Here is a 13,227-nt window from a genome sequence, read left to right as displayed (position 1 = left end):
GAGGTAGAACTGAGATCTGAAGTTAGATCAACTTATCTCTAATCCTAGGCTGTTTAAGTAAATAAACCACCAGTGAGATTATCTACAAAGTAAGCAACTGTGAATCCTATTTTTCTCATGTAATTTAAAAAAATAAAACTAGAGATTATTTTTCTTTTTATTCTACCAAGACATTAAATCATAGGAAAATACAGAAAACCACTGACACAGAATCACATAGAATCAAAGCAGGATAAAGAACATAGGGAAACAGTACTAATATATATTATGTCAAAATAATCTGCAGCTACATAGATAATGTATGTGTGTGTATGTGTATATGTATGTGTGTGTGTGTGTGTGTGTGTGTGTGTGTGTGTGTGTGTGTGTATATCTGCATAATAATCTGCTAAGTCCTAAATTTGTTGTTAACATCCAGGAAAGTGATATACTTCCAGAAATATACCTCCCTAATATGAACAATAAAATATCTTGCTGGGGAAAAAAAGAAAACCTATCGAAGATGAAAGAAACGCTGATTAGACTGTTCCCACAGGCAGGTGCAGCAGGAATGAGGGAGTGACTCAGCCGGGAGAGCTGTATCAATAGCCCCAGGTCAGCAAAGGCTGCCAGAGGTCAAGGTTTCCCATGGGAAGCAGGTTGGGGAAAGGCCCAGCACGGAGCTCACTGTGACTCTGATTCTTGCCAATCAAGCCTCTGGAGCTACAACCTGCCAGAATACTATAAATCCATTATTTAAAAAATGAACAATAATTGCTTCACACTGTCCAGACTGAAACTCTGAAACCACAAAATGAAAATAAAAAATTAACTTGAATTTTGGGTATATGTTTTGGCTATACTTAAGCACAATAACAAATTAATGAAACCTCAAGGCTACCTAGGCATTCTAAGGTTAATCTTATCCTCTTGCTATAATGCTCCAAAATCCTTAAAAGAAAGGAAGGACTGAATTAAATTGTAAGAGAAAAAAATTCTAGAAAAACAGATCTTTTAAAAACAAGAAATACACTTGAGAGTATTGTTTCTCCAAAGGTAAACAGCTGAATTGTTAAGAACTACACAGGATACTCGCCCTGGCTGCAGTGGCGAGGAGAGAGGGTCCTTGACTTACTACTGACTTGTGCTGCACACGGGCTGGGGATGTTAGTAAAGGCAGGGCCCAAAACGGAACGCGCTGCGGGAGTAACGGAAACTGCTCACTCTGGAGAGTATTTGTGCATGTGCACAACAAAAAGTGACAGACTGTGAGAGAAAAGGCGGAGGTCAAGCAGGTCCCGAACTGGGGAGTTTCAAAGAACTTCAGGTAATGCTTTTTAAAAAAAAGAAAGAAAAAAGAGCTGGAAGGTGGGATGGGCTTATCAGTTAGACTGACCATAAGGTAAATAATCCCCTCGCATAGGTTTAAAAAACAAGTTCTGATGACTTGCTGATAATTAGCATTTCCCATCAATGTTATTTTCAGATTTTAGTCACTTGCCTGAATCCAGAATTTAAACATGGAAAGCAATTAAGTTAAAAGAAATTTTCACCATATGGGACTTGTTTTTTCCCGACCTCTGCACGTATTACTCCCCTTGTGTCACATGCTTCTACCCCCAAAACACCCACTTTATTTTTAAAGAACCAACTCAAATATCCCTTTCTCCGTGAGGCCTTCTTGATTGCCACAATTCCTTTGTTCAGCACGTTTGTACCACCCTATTACTGCTAAGATATGTAACAATTACTTTTGCACATGCCCCATCTCCCCAAAAGAGCCTCCTGAAGGATGCAATGGACTGAATGTTCATGTTCCCTCGAATTCATGGTGAAATCCTAACGCCCAGTGTGCGGGTATTCAGAGGTGGGGCCTCTGGGAAGTGAGGAGGTCATGAAAAGTAGAGTCCTCGTGGATGGGACGAGTGCCCCTAAAAAGGGACTCAGGTGAGCTCTCCTCCTCTTTCCGGCATGGCAGGGTGAGGGTGCAAGGAGCCGGCAATGTGCAACCAGGAAGACACAGTCTCCCCAGACACTGACCCTACTGGCAGCCAGAGTTTGAACCTCCCAGTGCCAGAACTGTAAAAAATAAATTTCTGTTGTTCTTAACCACCCAGTCTATGGTAGTTTGTCATAACAGCCCCAACTGAGACAAAGGAAGTCAAAATCCTTTTAGCTTTTTCTTTCCAGGGACCAGAACATAACTTATATTCCGCAAATTTACTGAATGATTAGTTGGTTCCCAAAGTTAATAAACATTTCACTCTGAAAGTAAAGCCTGCTTAAGTACACAATACCTAAAGTATTTAGAGGATACTCAGCACAGTGGTTAAAAACATGAACTCTGGGGTGAGACAGACTTGGATTTAAATCCTAGTTCTGCCACGTGTGATACTAAGGCCAATGGGACGAGTGTGCCTCAGTTTCCTCAGCTATAAAATGGGGATAATTATGGTATGAAAAGCATCAGATTAGAAGAATGAAATGAGACCGTGCTCTTAAAGTGCTTATCACAGTGTGTGGCACAGAGTAAGTCCTTGGAAAGTCACCTCCATCATCTCCCAGGCCATGTCTAGAAACATAGAGGGGCATTTTGTTGTTGTCGTCACAGTGACTGGGGGCAATACAGCAGTGAGCATCCTGTCCAAAATGCCAAGGGTGTCCCCACTGGGAATACCTAGCTAATGTCTGAATTGTTCGACTTAGCAATCCGAAACTGTATTAGAGAGGAAAGAGCCACTTACAGTTCCTGTACTATCATCTGCTCTTTCTCTAGGTTTCTGCTTTTGGGGAGAAAGAAGAGAAATCATTTCCTTTTTCATTTGCTGAAGAACCTTCTTAAGTTCAGCATTTTCCATTAGGATTTGTTTCTGACGATATTCATAATCATTCAAGAGAATTTTATACATTTCATCTTCATTCCTGAGAAAGAAACTGTCAGTATGAAAATGCAGTTACAGAAAGAAAATGCTGATGAAATGTATCAATTTAAATTGGACCTTACCTGGCCTCAGTTTTACCCGTCCTCCAGGAGCCTCTTTTTCCATCGGCTCTCCCCACATAATTTAAAACTTCCATAGCTACAAACATGAACATGCAAAACAAAACCAATTCTTACATACATACATATGTTTAAGCGTATAAAACCCTAACACACTCTATACACACTGGAGACATAAGTCAACCTGGTGTAGATTAGGATTTGGGCTCAAACAGCCCAGATTTCAAGTTCCAGTTCTCCATCACTGATAAGCCCTGAGACCTTAACCAGTTATTTAACAACTAAAGTATTGATAAAGAAACAATACAGAGGGAATGATGAAAGTATCTACCCAAAAGTTGTTGTGAACAGTAAAAGAAGTTGTTAAAACAGTTAAAGTACTTGTAAATATTATTTTATTATCATTATTAACTTTATCATTGGGGCTGGCAAACTCCGGCCTGCAGGCCAGCTGCCTGATTTTCTAAATAAAGTTTTATTAGAACACTGCCACACCATTTGTTTATATAGTTTTATGCTACAAGTGCAGGGATGGAAAGTTGTGACCGAAGACTACAGACCCCACAAACCTGAACATATTTACTATTAGAATCTTTACAGAAAAAGCCTGCCAAGCCCTGTGTTGTCATCGTCATCAAAGGAGTCAAGGCCCCTGTGTATTAATTTCTCTTCTGTCCCAGGGGGATGGACGCAGTTGGCATTAGAAGGAAGTAAGATGACACTAAGTTGCTGTAATTTTAGACTTGATGAAATCCTTATGAGCCTGTCACTTCCAGTTAGGTATGGACTAGGAAACAGCCAGACTCCCATAAAATAAGGGCTCTGTTACCAGAGTTCCACCTTTAATAAACTTCTCTAATTAGGTGTTACATTTTATACTTCCAGCATTTCATCCTGCTCTGTATATAATTCATGAATGAACACGAGGTTAACCAATGAAATTTAAATCTGATTACCTACAGATTTTCCAACCTTGTCTTAATTGCTTATTACACTTTCATTTTTCAGGAATTTTTAAAAGAAGATAGCCGACTAACTGCAAGAGCTCTGCTGAACAGATGAGCAGTGAGGCAGCCAACACCGAGCGGCCTGCTCACAGCTTGCGACGTGGGCTCAGCAGTTGTTGTGTCAGCAAGTCCGACCAAGCTCAGCTTCGGAAACCGCAGCTCAGGGCATTACCGTACAAGGCGGTTAGGGTCCACCTGGAAACCACTGTTCGATAAATCAGTGCATAGATTTCCTGGGCTGCATCTTCCCAGGCCAGCAAAACTGTATCTGCGTGGCCCCGGTCGTGTGTGTGTGTGTTTCTACTTTTTCATCTATGTGATTTCCCTGAAATTATGCACATACTTGGATGAAGTTGCCAAATGATTTTCAAAAGAATGACACAAGAAAAAAGTACACCTTATGAACAAACATAAGCATAACATTCACAGTCCATCTTTCAGACTGGTTGCTTCAAATATGCACAGCCACACTTATTAAAAGGAACCGATGTAAATGATTTGGTCAGATGAATAATTTTATGAAGTCAATTCTAAAATCACACTTGTTTTGATACTCAGAAACTCATCGTGATTTTTCATATGATCAGTTCTTGGCTATGGAAGATCAGAATATCCCCTGGCTTAGTTTTTCCTCTGTGGAAGTACAACAGTCATATTAAAAAGAAATGTAACTCTTACATGCAACAAAGGAAGCGAAATTATTATTTTTCACTAATGAGTTATCTCGATTTCTAGTTTATATGGATACACACCATCCACAAACAATTACATAAAGCATAAAAATACTTCATGAGGTATTCTGCTCCAACTACTGACATTTATTTCTTAGCATATTAGCTTATTTGTTTATTTTCCTCTATCTTAACCAGTTGTTTCTTACCTATTTTTTTATCCTTCTTGTTCATAACAAGTTGATGTAGACGTTCCTTTAATTTATTATATTCACGTTCTTTTCTCTTCATATCATGATTATATTGAGTAGCTCGACTTGCAATGATATTTTGTAATTTTTGTACCTGAAAAAAGCATTTTCCATCAAATGAATCCCTTTATGATTGATAACCCCAGTTAAAATTTGTAAATTCAAAAAAGAAAAGAAGTACTAGCATTCACCTCCTCATAAAATAGTTTATTTTAGGATTATTCTTCCTTCTCAATAACCACTGGAAATCACTTTTTAAAGTATCATTAAGTGAATCACAAAGTTTTTATTTTTTAATTCTGAAATTTCTAGAGCTAACTTCCTAAATTATTTTTCTACCACTTTTATGCTACATATAGACGCTGATCATTTAGAAACCAGAAACTTGTGAAGTATTAAAGTGATTCAAGCTCCGTCTGAAACAAGAATTAATCTGATCACCTGTAGTGACTTCCTTACACTACTGACTTGAATCACTTTATTCCTTATCAATCTGTGACAAATTAGCCACAGCACGTCACAGCACATACACAGGTTTGCTTTTATCTGATCATAAACAGTTCTCAAATTAGAGTAAGTCCACACAGCAGACAGAATCCGACTCAAATATTTGCTGAGTACCTACCATACGTCAGGCCCTACAGCTCAAGGTTTAGATCCACTGTGGCTTCTCAGGCAGCCCTTGACAGGAAGTGTGTTCTAGTCTATACAAACATTTCTAATCTCTGCTGGAGATGACCATGTTTAACTTAATTCTTACTAAAGATTAACTATATTCAAATCACTTAGGTGTAATCTGCAGATCATGTCAAAATTTTCTGTGAAATAACTCAAGGAAATGCATAAGCAACCTTGCAGTTTAATTAAGATATTTCACTATCCACTAACTACATTACTAAATAGTCAAAATATGACAAAACAATCTGTCTAAATCACTATAAAATCATTAAAGAAATAAGCTCCCCTAAAAGTCCTTAATTATAGTTCAAAAAACACATATACAACACTGAATATAAATATATTTTTATTGGTTATCACATGGTCAGGGATCAAACTGCAGAGCAGTAAGAACATAATGGTTTCTTCTTATATAAATTAAAAAATCATAATTTCAAACACATTAACTCTATAGATCCAAATACTAACTAGCCATTGTAGCAGAAATGAGATTAAAATTATGATGTCTTTAACAATCAGAAATAAGATTTTTAAATGTGAATTGCTTTTTTTTCCCCTAAACAATAACTCTTGTGTCCATCTAGTCAAGTAATTAATTGCTTGATGGGATGAACAATGTCAGTATTTAATACAGAGAAAGAAGAGGCATGCCAGATTTAAGTATAGGTATGGCAGGGAATAAAAGATCCGCATTTAAAGCACCCTTGTGCCTGAGAAAAAGTGACAATGCACTGGAGTCCAGGACAGACAGTAGAGGACACCGGCTGTCACAAGCTATGGACTAATATACTAAGCCCCATGAATCCACCTGGGGTAGGGGGTGCCAGGGAGAGCTCCTGATCTCAGTTAAATATGCTGCAATGCTGTACACAGAGGTCCACCATACCAGTTTGACAAAGGATGAATTAATGTTCTTGTTTTAAAGTGGGGTATGGTCACATCAAATAAAAAAAAAAATTTTATTTAAACTTCATCTTCAATAACTGATAACCCACCTCATCTTTTTCATTTTTCAGTAGCTGATGCAAATTCCGGTTCTTGCACTGTAACTGTCTGTCTCTTTCCTGAAGCCCAATCATTTCTCTCCTGGAGGTTTCCAGTTGTTCCTAGAACATCCACATGCAACTGTGATTAAAATTAACACAGGACTCGGAGCAAATGAATTCTTCAAAGATTAGTAAAAACAACATACACATACTAGGGTTTCTTAGCTAAAACTGCAGTTTAATGGCACACAAAATGTTTACTTAAAACAATTATTATAAGACAATACTATAAATTTATAAATTTATTTAAGTTTAAATATAATATTTTAATTTATTAAAATACCAACATTTTTATGTTTATGCAAATGAGTTTCAAAGTGGAGCCCTAGAAAGGCTCTTCACTTATTCCAGTGATGCTTCCACTGGACACTTTTTAAATTTCCTTTTAGGAGTTTTTAACACTTCTATGGTACACTCTTTGAGAATGAACCAAAGTGATACGGAGCTAAGTCTAAAGAAGACGTGTGACCAAGCAGAGCAGCAACCCTTTAGGTCAGAAAGGGTGGGACTCCAGCACGACCCTCGTTCTCCCTTCCAAGTGCTAAGCTCTGAAGATTTTTTCCCAGAGAGGAATAGCAGCATTGCTGGAATCAGTATGAGATACGATGTTCATTTTGAATACATTCTACACATTTTCTGAGGAAATGTGCCAAGTTCTGCATGAGGCCATTGGCATATTTTTAAAATCCTCTTATCTTTATAAAATATAAAAACCACTCAAGTTACGCCATAACTGACCACAAATAACAACTTGGACAATCCCTATAACAATGGACCTCAAGAAGATTTAGGAATTTAGAAAATTTAGGAATATACCTTGGATAACTCTAAAGGTGTCAGAATTTTTGGCACCCTCTTCTTCGGAGTGTTTGTGACTTCCTATCATGCCAGACCATTTGGAATGACTGAACTTAAAGGCACTGGGCCAGTTGCTATGTCCCATATATGTCAAATCAGATTCACTTTGAGTGATGATCAACACTTTACTTGAACTCCCCATCAGCCCTGCAAATCTATACACCCCCCTCCTACATCACTCATCTCATATCATCATCCCCTGTAAACTTGAGACAGAGACCAGGTCGGTCTCTTAAATTCATGACTCTCTTATTCCCCAAATTCAATTTTTCATAAAATTCTACCCATTTTACCTCCCAAGTTTGCTTCCTATTTCACTTTTTCTATCTCCACCAGCACGACCTTAGTTCAAATCCAAAATCTCTCTGGCTTTGGCAGCTGCTAAGGCCTCCTAACAGCTGTCCTTTCCACCAAGCCTTCTGGGCTCTCCGCCTCCGTCCCAAATACAAATCTGTACCTTCCCCATAGTTTCTCCACACTACTGCCAGGTTGATGTTTACATGATGCCCATGATGCCTTCCTCTCGCTTACATTCCTTGGTGCCTTCGTGTGTCTGCACAATGCCTCTCACATCCTCAGACGCCTGGGGCCCAGCCTCATCTCTATCGCTCTTCATCATCATCATTCATTTCAGCCCCTACAGAGCGACTGACTATTTTCTGGAAGTCAAATGCTCTCTCATACCTCTATGCTTTAAACAGGTTATATACCCTCTGCCTAGAATGTCTTTTCCAAACATTAGCAAATTTCTATTTACTCCTCAGATCTGAGATCAAGTGTTAACTCTCTGTGAAGCCTCCTCTTACCTCCCACACCAAGAACAACTAACGAAGCAAGTAATTATGGTTCAATGTATCTCCTTCCACTAGACTACAATCTTGAGAGCTGGGACTGGGGTTCAGTCCTCTGTGAAACCCAGTGCACCTGGCACAAAAATACTTAATAAATTTTGCTCAATGAATTGAATGAATCATATACTAGATCTAGAAGCTCTTCAAGGACAGATCGGCAACTTTTGCCACTGAACACACATTTCTGTCCAGAGAAAAATACCGGATTTTGGCCTAGGTCAAACCTGAATTAGAAGATTTCCTGGAAAACATTCTATACTCTGGGCTGTCCTAATAAGCAACCACTCTTTGGAAGGAAAGGCTAAACAGGCCTGGATTACCAATATCATTCAGCCAAGGTTACCCACATACAAAAAGTTTTAATGCAGAACTGCGGCCTTCAGGGGCTTACAACTCTGAATCAGTCTAATTCATAAGACCCTCCATAGGTCTCTCTGATTAAGATTAAAGTATCATCCACAACTCACAGCCTTTTTATAACTTGGAGGCCACTAACTACCCCCTCCAGCCCACCACAGTTACCCCCTCAGGAATAACCTCTATCCTTCAGGCATTGTAGGATGTACAAAAACCTAAAAATATTAAAGAGAAAACACTGTTATCACTTGGCTTAGCTTATGAGACAGTTAGCTTATTGAAATACAGGTCGACATGCAATTTCTACCTTAAGTTTTGCATAGCAGTTCTGTAGATGGTCCATATCACTTCCCAGTTTCAGATTCTGTGTTTCTACATTTTCCTGAGCTAGAAGATTCTTCCGCTGAAGTACAAGTAGCTCATTCATACAATTTAAAACAGCAACTATATTTAATTCTCTCTTTGTGTCTTTACCTTTGGATTCTTCATATAATGAAGGAAAACCGAAAGTAGTCAATTCCTGGTAGGAGAAAATGTTTTCCTCAAAGTTGGTTACCAGATGACTTAGTATAGAAACAAAAGATAGAAATCTTTTCTCAGAAATAATGAACACTATCCTGAGTTAAGAAAATTGTAAATATCCCAAAGGACAAAGAACTGAGAGAACTGGGCTCTTTTTTAGCCTCTGCTCTACAAGTGCCTGTGTCCTGGGGCCAGGCACTTAGTACATCAGTAAAATAAGGGAGAGAGTCCTGGTGGAGAAGTCCCTAAAGTGATGTGGAGGCCAACCTGCTCCTGACAAACACGTTTACCATGTATCCAAACTAAATGATCACCACGGTTCTTTGCCTATCTAGTTATGTTACATAACAGGCCAATACATAACAACATATGTGTGCTTGACAAGTATTTTTCTCGTAACTTTGATATGTGCTATTATTATATAACATGATTTATGCTATTGCTTCTCACACACAAAAAATTTTTTACCTGATCAAGATATGAAATACTTTGTTCAATATTCTCTTCTGTGCAGAAGGCACTGAAAAAACTGTGCACATTTTTTGATAAAGGTATTGAAGAACATAGCACTTGCTGTGAGTATAAACTTGATGGAGACATCTTTGTTTCTGAGGTATATTGACAGATATTTTTGCTTTCTGAAAGAATAAAAGGCATTTACTCATACAATTTATAAAACATATGCAAAGCAAACTATCTCCATTACCAAAGATCTTGAATTATATAAATATTTTTAAGTATTTTCAAATTAAGACAAAGCTGTTTTTTGCATGAAAACTACATAAAGTTGACCCTTGAACAACACAGGGGTTAGGGGCACCGACTCCTCATTCAGTGGAAAATCTGTGTATCACTTTTTTTTTTTTAAGATTTATTTGACAGAGAGAGAAAGCGCGTGCACAAGCAGGGGGAGGGGCAGAGCAAGAGGGAGAAGCAGGCTCCCCGTTGAGTAAGGAGCCCTATGCAGGGCTCAATCCCAGGACCCTCAGATCATGACCTGAGCCCAAGGCAGCCCCTTAACCGACTGAGCCACCCAGGCGCCCCCTTGTGTATCCCTTCTGACTTCCACAAAACTTAACTACTAATAGCCTACTGATGACCAGAAGCCTTACCAATAACAAACAGTTGATTAACACATATTCTGTATATGTATCGTATATTCTTACAATAAAGCAAGCTAGGGAAAAAATCATAAGAGAAAATACATTTACAGGACTGTACATTTATCGAAAAAAATCCGTGTATAAGTGGACCCACAGAGTTCAAACCCATGTTATTCGAGTCAACTGTACTTTTTTCAAAAAGATACAACTATAAAGTGCCCTTAGTAGGCATGTTAAGCTACAATATACTACCTTAACTTATAGTATTTCAGACTTATAAAAATAACAGACAAAAACCACCTTGAGTCAAAGGTTATGGATTAAAGGAATAAATCGCAGCAACGTATTGATGTACCCAATAAATTTATTTCAAATGCATAAACATTCCTCTCCAAAATAATAACAATCAAACCCATCATCTATCAAAGGCACTGGACCCCACTAATTATGGCACAATTCTTAGTTTTCCCAGATAAACTTTCTGAAAATAAAAATTAGATATTTTACAACTATTTATGTCTCTCTCTAGTCACATCTTCGATATTTGTGGTAATTATTTATAGTTTCATTTAAAAATTCCCCTTTACAATTACTGCTTTAGTCTACCCTTATTTTAGACCGTTACCTGAAGACAGATCTGGGTCTGTAACAGTCATCCACTCTCCCATAGCAGTCACCAGGGCTGGGCTACCTGAGGAACCAGTTCAGCGGCTAAACATTTAGTCCAGCTGCTGTCACTCTTCTATGTAGGCATCTCCTTAAAAAGCAAATTGTAAAACAGTAACATTTAACTAAAAATATAAAAGCAAATATAAAATCCATGTGTAAAAAGAAGGATTTTGCATTATTTATTTCCATACACTCCCATACAGAACATGGTAGAGCTCAATAATAACCCTGTGCGTGTGTGCGCGCACACGCATGTGTTTAAGGATCAGGAGTAAAGGGTTAACAAGTTCTACCAAGGCATTCACATTACTTCATTTGCAAAGTACATGATACATGATTTGACTTACAATATAAATCTAAGGTACAGCATTGTACTAAGTGATAAAGATTTCTATATTAAATCCTCTAAAATAAAGTACAAAGTATTTATACAGATAAGAGGATGAAAAACTTCTTAGCTAACATTTTCATTTTTTGTTTTTACTAACTATATTAGCAAAAAGAAATTTTAATTACTCTTCCCAATGTTGGCACAAATGTAGAAAAAAGCATACTTCCATACACTGCTCTCCAGAAAGATCACATCAATTCATACTACTACCAGCAATTTGGCAATATGTATCACATCTTACAAATGAAATAAATTTTGACCTAGAAATACCACTTATAACATTTTATCCTAATAAAATAATGATTTGTGCTTGCTTTGGCAACACATAGACTAAAATTGGAACAACACAGAGAAAATTAACATGGCCCTGCACAAGGATGACATGCAAATTTGTGAAGCATTCCCTATTTTTGCATATGGAATTTAAGAACCAAAATAGATGAACATAGGGGGGAAAAAGAGAGGCAAACCATCAAACAGACTCTTAACTGTAGAGAACAAACTGAGAGTTGCTGGAGGAAGGTGGGGGGGGATGGGTTAAATGGACGATCGGTATTAAAGAGAGCACTTGTGATGAATCACTAAATTCTACACCTGAAATTAATATTGCCCTGTATGTTAACTGGAATTTAAATAAAAACTTGGAAAAGAAAAAATGATTTGTATAAAGATTCATCTACACATTGTTCTTGATAACATCAAAAAACTGGAAATAGCTTATATGCTCCACAGGAGACTGGTTAAATGACACATTTATACAACAGAACACCTTTAAACACAACCATATGGAATTAAGGTGGTTAACAAATACATATGAATGAAGGGGACTAAGTGTAAGAACCTTTCATGTAACTGTTTCACATACATTTTCAGCCTACCATCATGTTTCCACTTTTTTACAGAGAAAATAGAAGAAATGAATATTTCTCCAGCATAAAAAAATTCAAATGAACTTATAAATGACAACTGGGAATTGATTTCAAGGTCAGGGATAGAAGGAGGAGTGATGACTACAGGCAAACTGGAGAACACGTGCCACCGCTTTGGACACCTGCTTCTCAGCTACAATAAACTGCAGCCAAAAGAGAAAGCAGGTCGTGTGTTGCTATCTTTCCATCTTTCAAGGGATGTTGGAATTCTGGATTTTTATGTGAAATCTCGAAATTCGTAAACCTGAGAAGCTACTTAAAAAGATTATGCAAGGGGGCGCCTGGGTGGCTCAGTTGGTTAAGCAACTGCCTTCGGCTCAGGTCATGATCCTGGAGTCCCTGGATCGAGTCCCGCATCGGGCTCCCTGCTCGGCGGGGAGTCTGCTTCTCCCTCTGACCCTCCCCCTTCTCATGTGCTCTCTCTCTCATTCTCTCTGTCTCAAATAAATAAATAAAATCTAAAAAAAAAAAAAAAAAAAAAAAGATTATGCAAGGTATCCTGTGGGAACGGGGCGTGGCTGGGAGGAGGATGTGAGAGAGCCTTTTGCATCGTGATCTCAGAGAAGGCTGCACAAGCCACCAAGTTGTACACTTAAGATCCGGGCACTTGACTGGATGTAAGCTACCCTTCTAACAACATTTTTTAATAAGCCAAATCAAATGTGTCTTTAGGCCAGATCTGGACTGTGAATCAGAGTTCACAACTCCTATTCTGAATACTTAAGATTGTGGAGAAATAGGGACACCTGGGTGGCTCAGCTGGTTAAGCGTCTGCCTTCGGCTCAGGAGATGATCCCAAAGGTCCAGCACCCGCATCGCATCATCAGGCTCCCTGCTCGGTGGGGGAGTCGGCTTCTCCCTCTCCTCCCTCCCCACTCCTCCCCACCCCCACTTATCCCCCACCTACCCCCGCT

The 13,227-nt window shown here is 38.4% G+C and overlaps 1 protein-coding gene and 1 non-coding gene across 6 annotated transcripts in view; one reads left to right on the top strand and one right to left on the bottom strand.

The window, feature by feature from the left end:
• SSX2IP (SSX family member 2 interacting protein) overlaps nucleotides 1–13,227 on the bottom strand; it is a 41,573-nt gene that overhangs the window by 11,076 nt on the left and 17,270 nt on the right. For 4 of the 5 annotated variants that reach the window (XM_036108865.2, XM_036108868.2, XM_036108866.2 and 1 more), the window contains exons 2-8: nucleotides 10,950–11,081; nucleotides 9,690–9,859; nucleotides 9,007–9,219; nucleotides 6,583–6,693; nucleotides 4,868–5,003; nucleotides 2,984–3,059; nucleotides 2,724–2,913 (exon numbers count right to left, since the gene is read on the bottom strand). In XM_036108865.2, coding sequence (XP_035964758.1) covers nucleotides 2,724–2,913; nucleotides 2,984–3,059; nucleotides 4,868–5,003; nucleotides 6,583–6,693; nucleotides 9,007–9,219; nucleotides 9,690–9,859; nucleotides 10,950–10,992 — 939 coding nt within the window. In that variant the 5' untranslated portion in view covers nucleotides 10,993–11,081. The remainder of the gene's footprint in view (nucleotides 1–2,723; nucleotides 2,914–2,983; nucleotides 3,060–4,867; nucleotides 5,004–6,582; nucleotides 6,694–9,006; nucleotides 9,220–9,689; nucleotides 9,860–10,949; nucleotides 11,082–13,227) is intronic. The other variant, XM_036108869.2, reaches the window with a different exon arrangement.
• Nucleotides 11,691–11,796, top strand: LOC118546213 (U6 spliceosomal RNA). The gene has a single exon (XR_004922487.1). It is a non-coding gene; the product is annotated as a U6 spliceosomal RNA (small nuclear RNA).

This window comes from Halichoerus grypus, chromosome 5, assembly GCF_964656455.1.
Source record: "Halichoerus grypus chromosome 5, mHalGry1.hap1.1, whole genome shotgun sequence".
NCBI classification, from domain to species: Eukaryota; Metazoa; Chordata; class Mammalia; order Carnivora; family Phocidae; genus Halichoerus; species Halichoerus grypus.
This window is presented reverse-complemented; position numbering and strand designations above follow the sequence as displayed.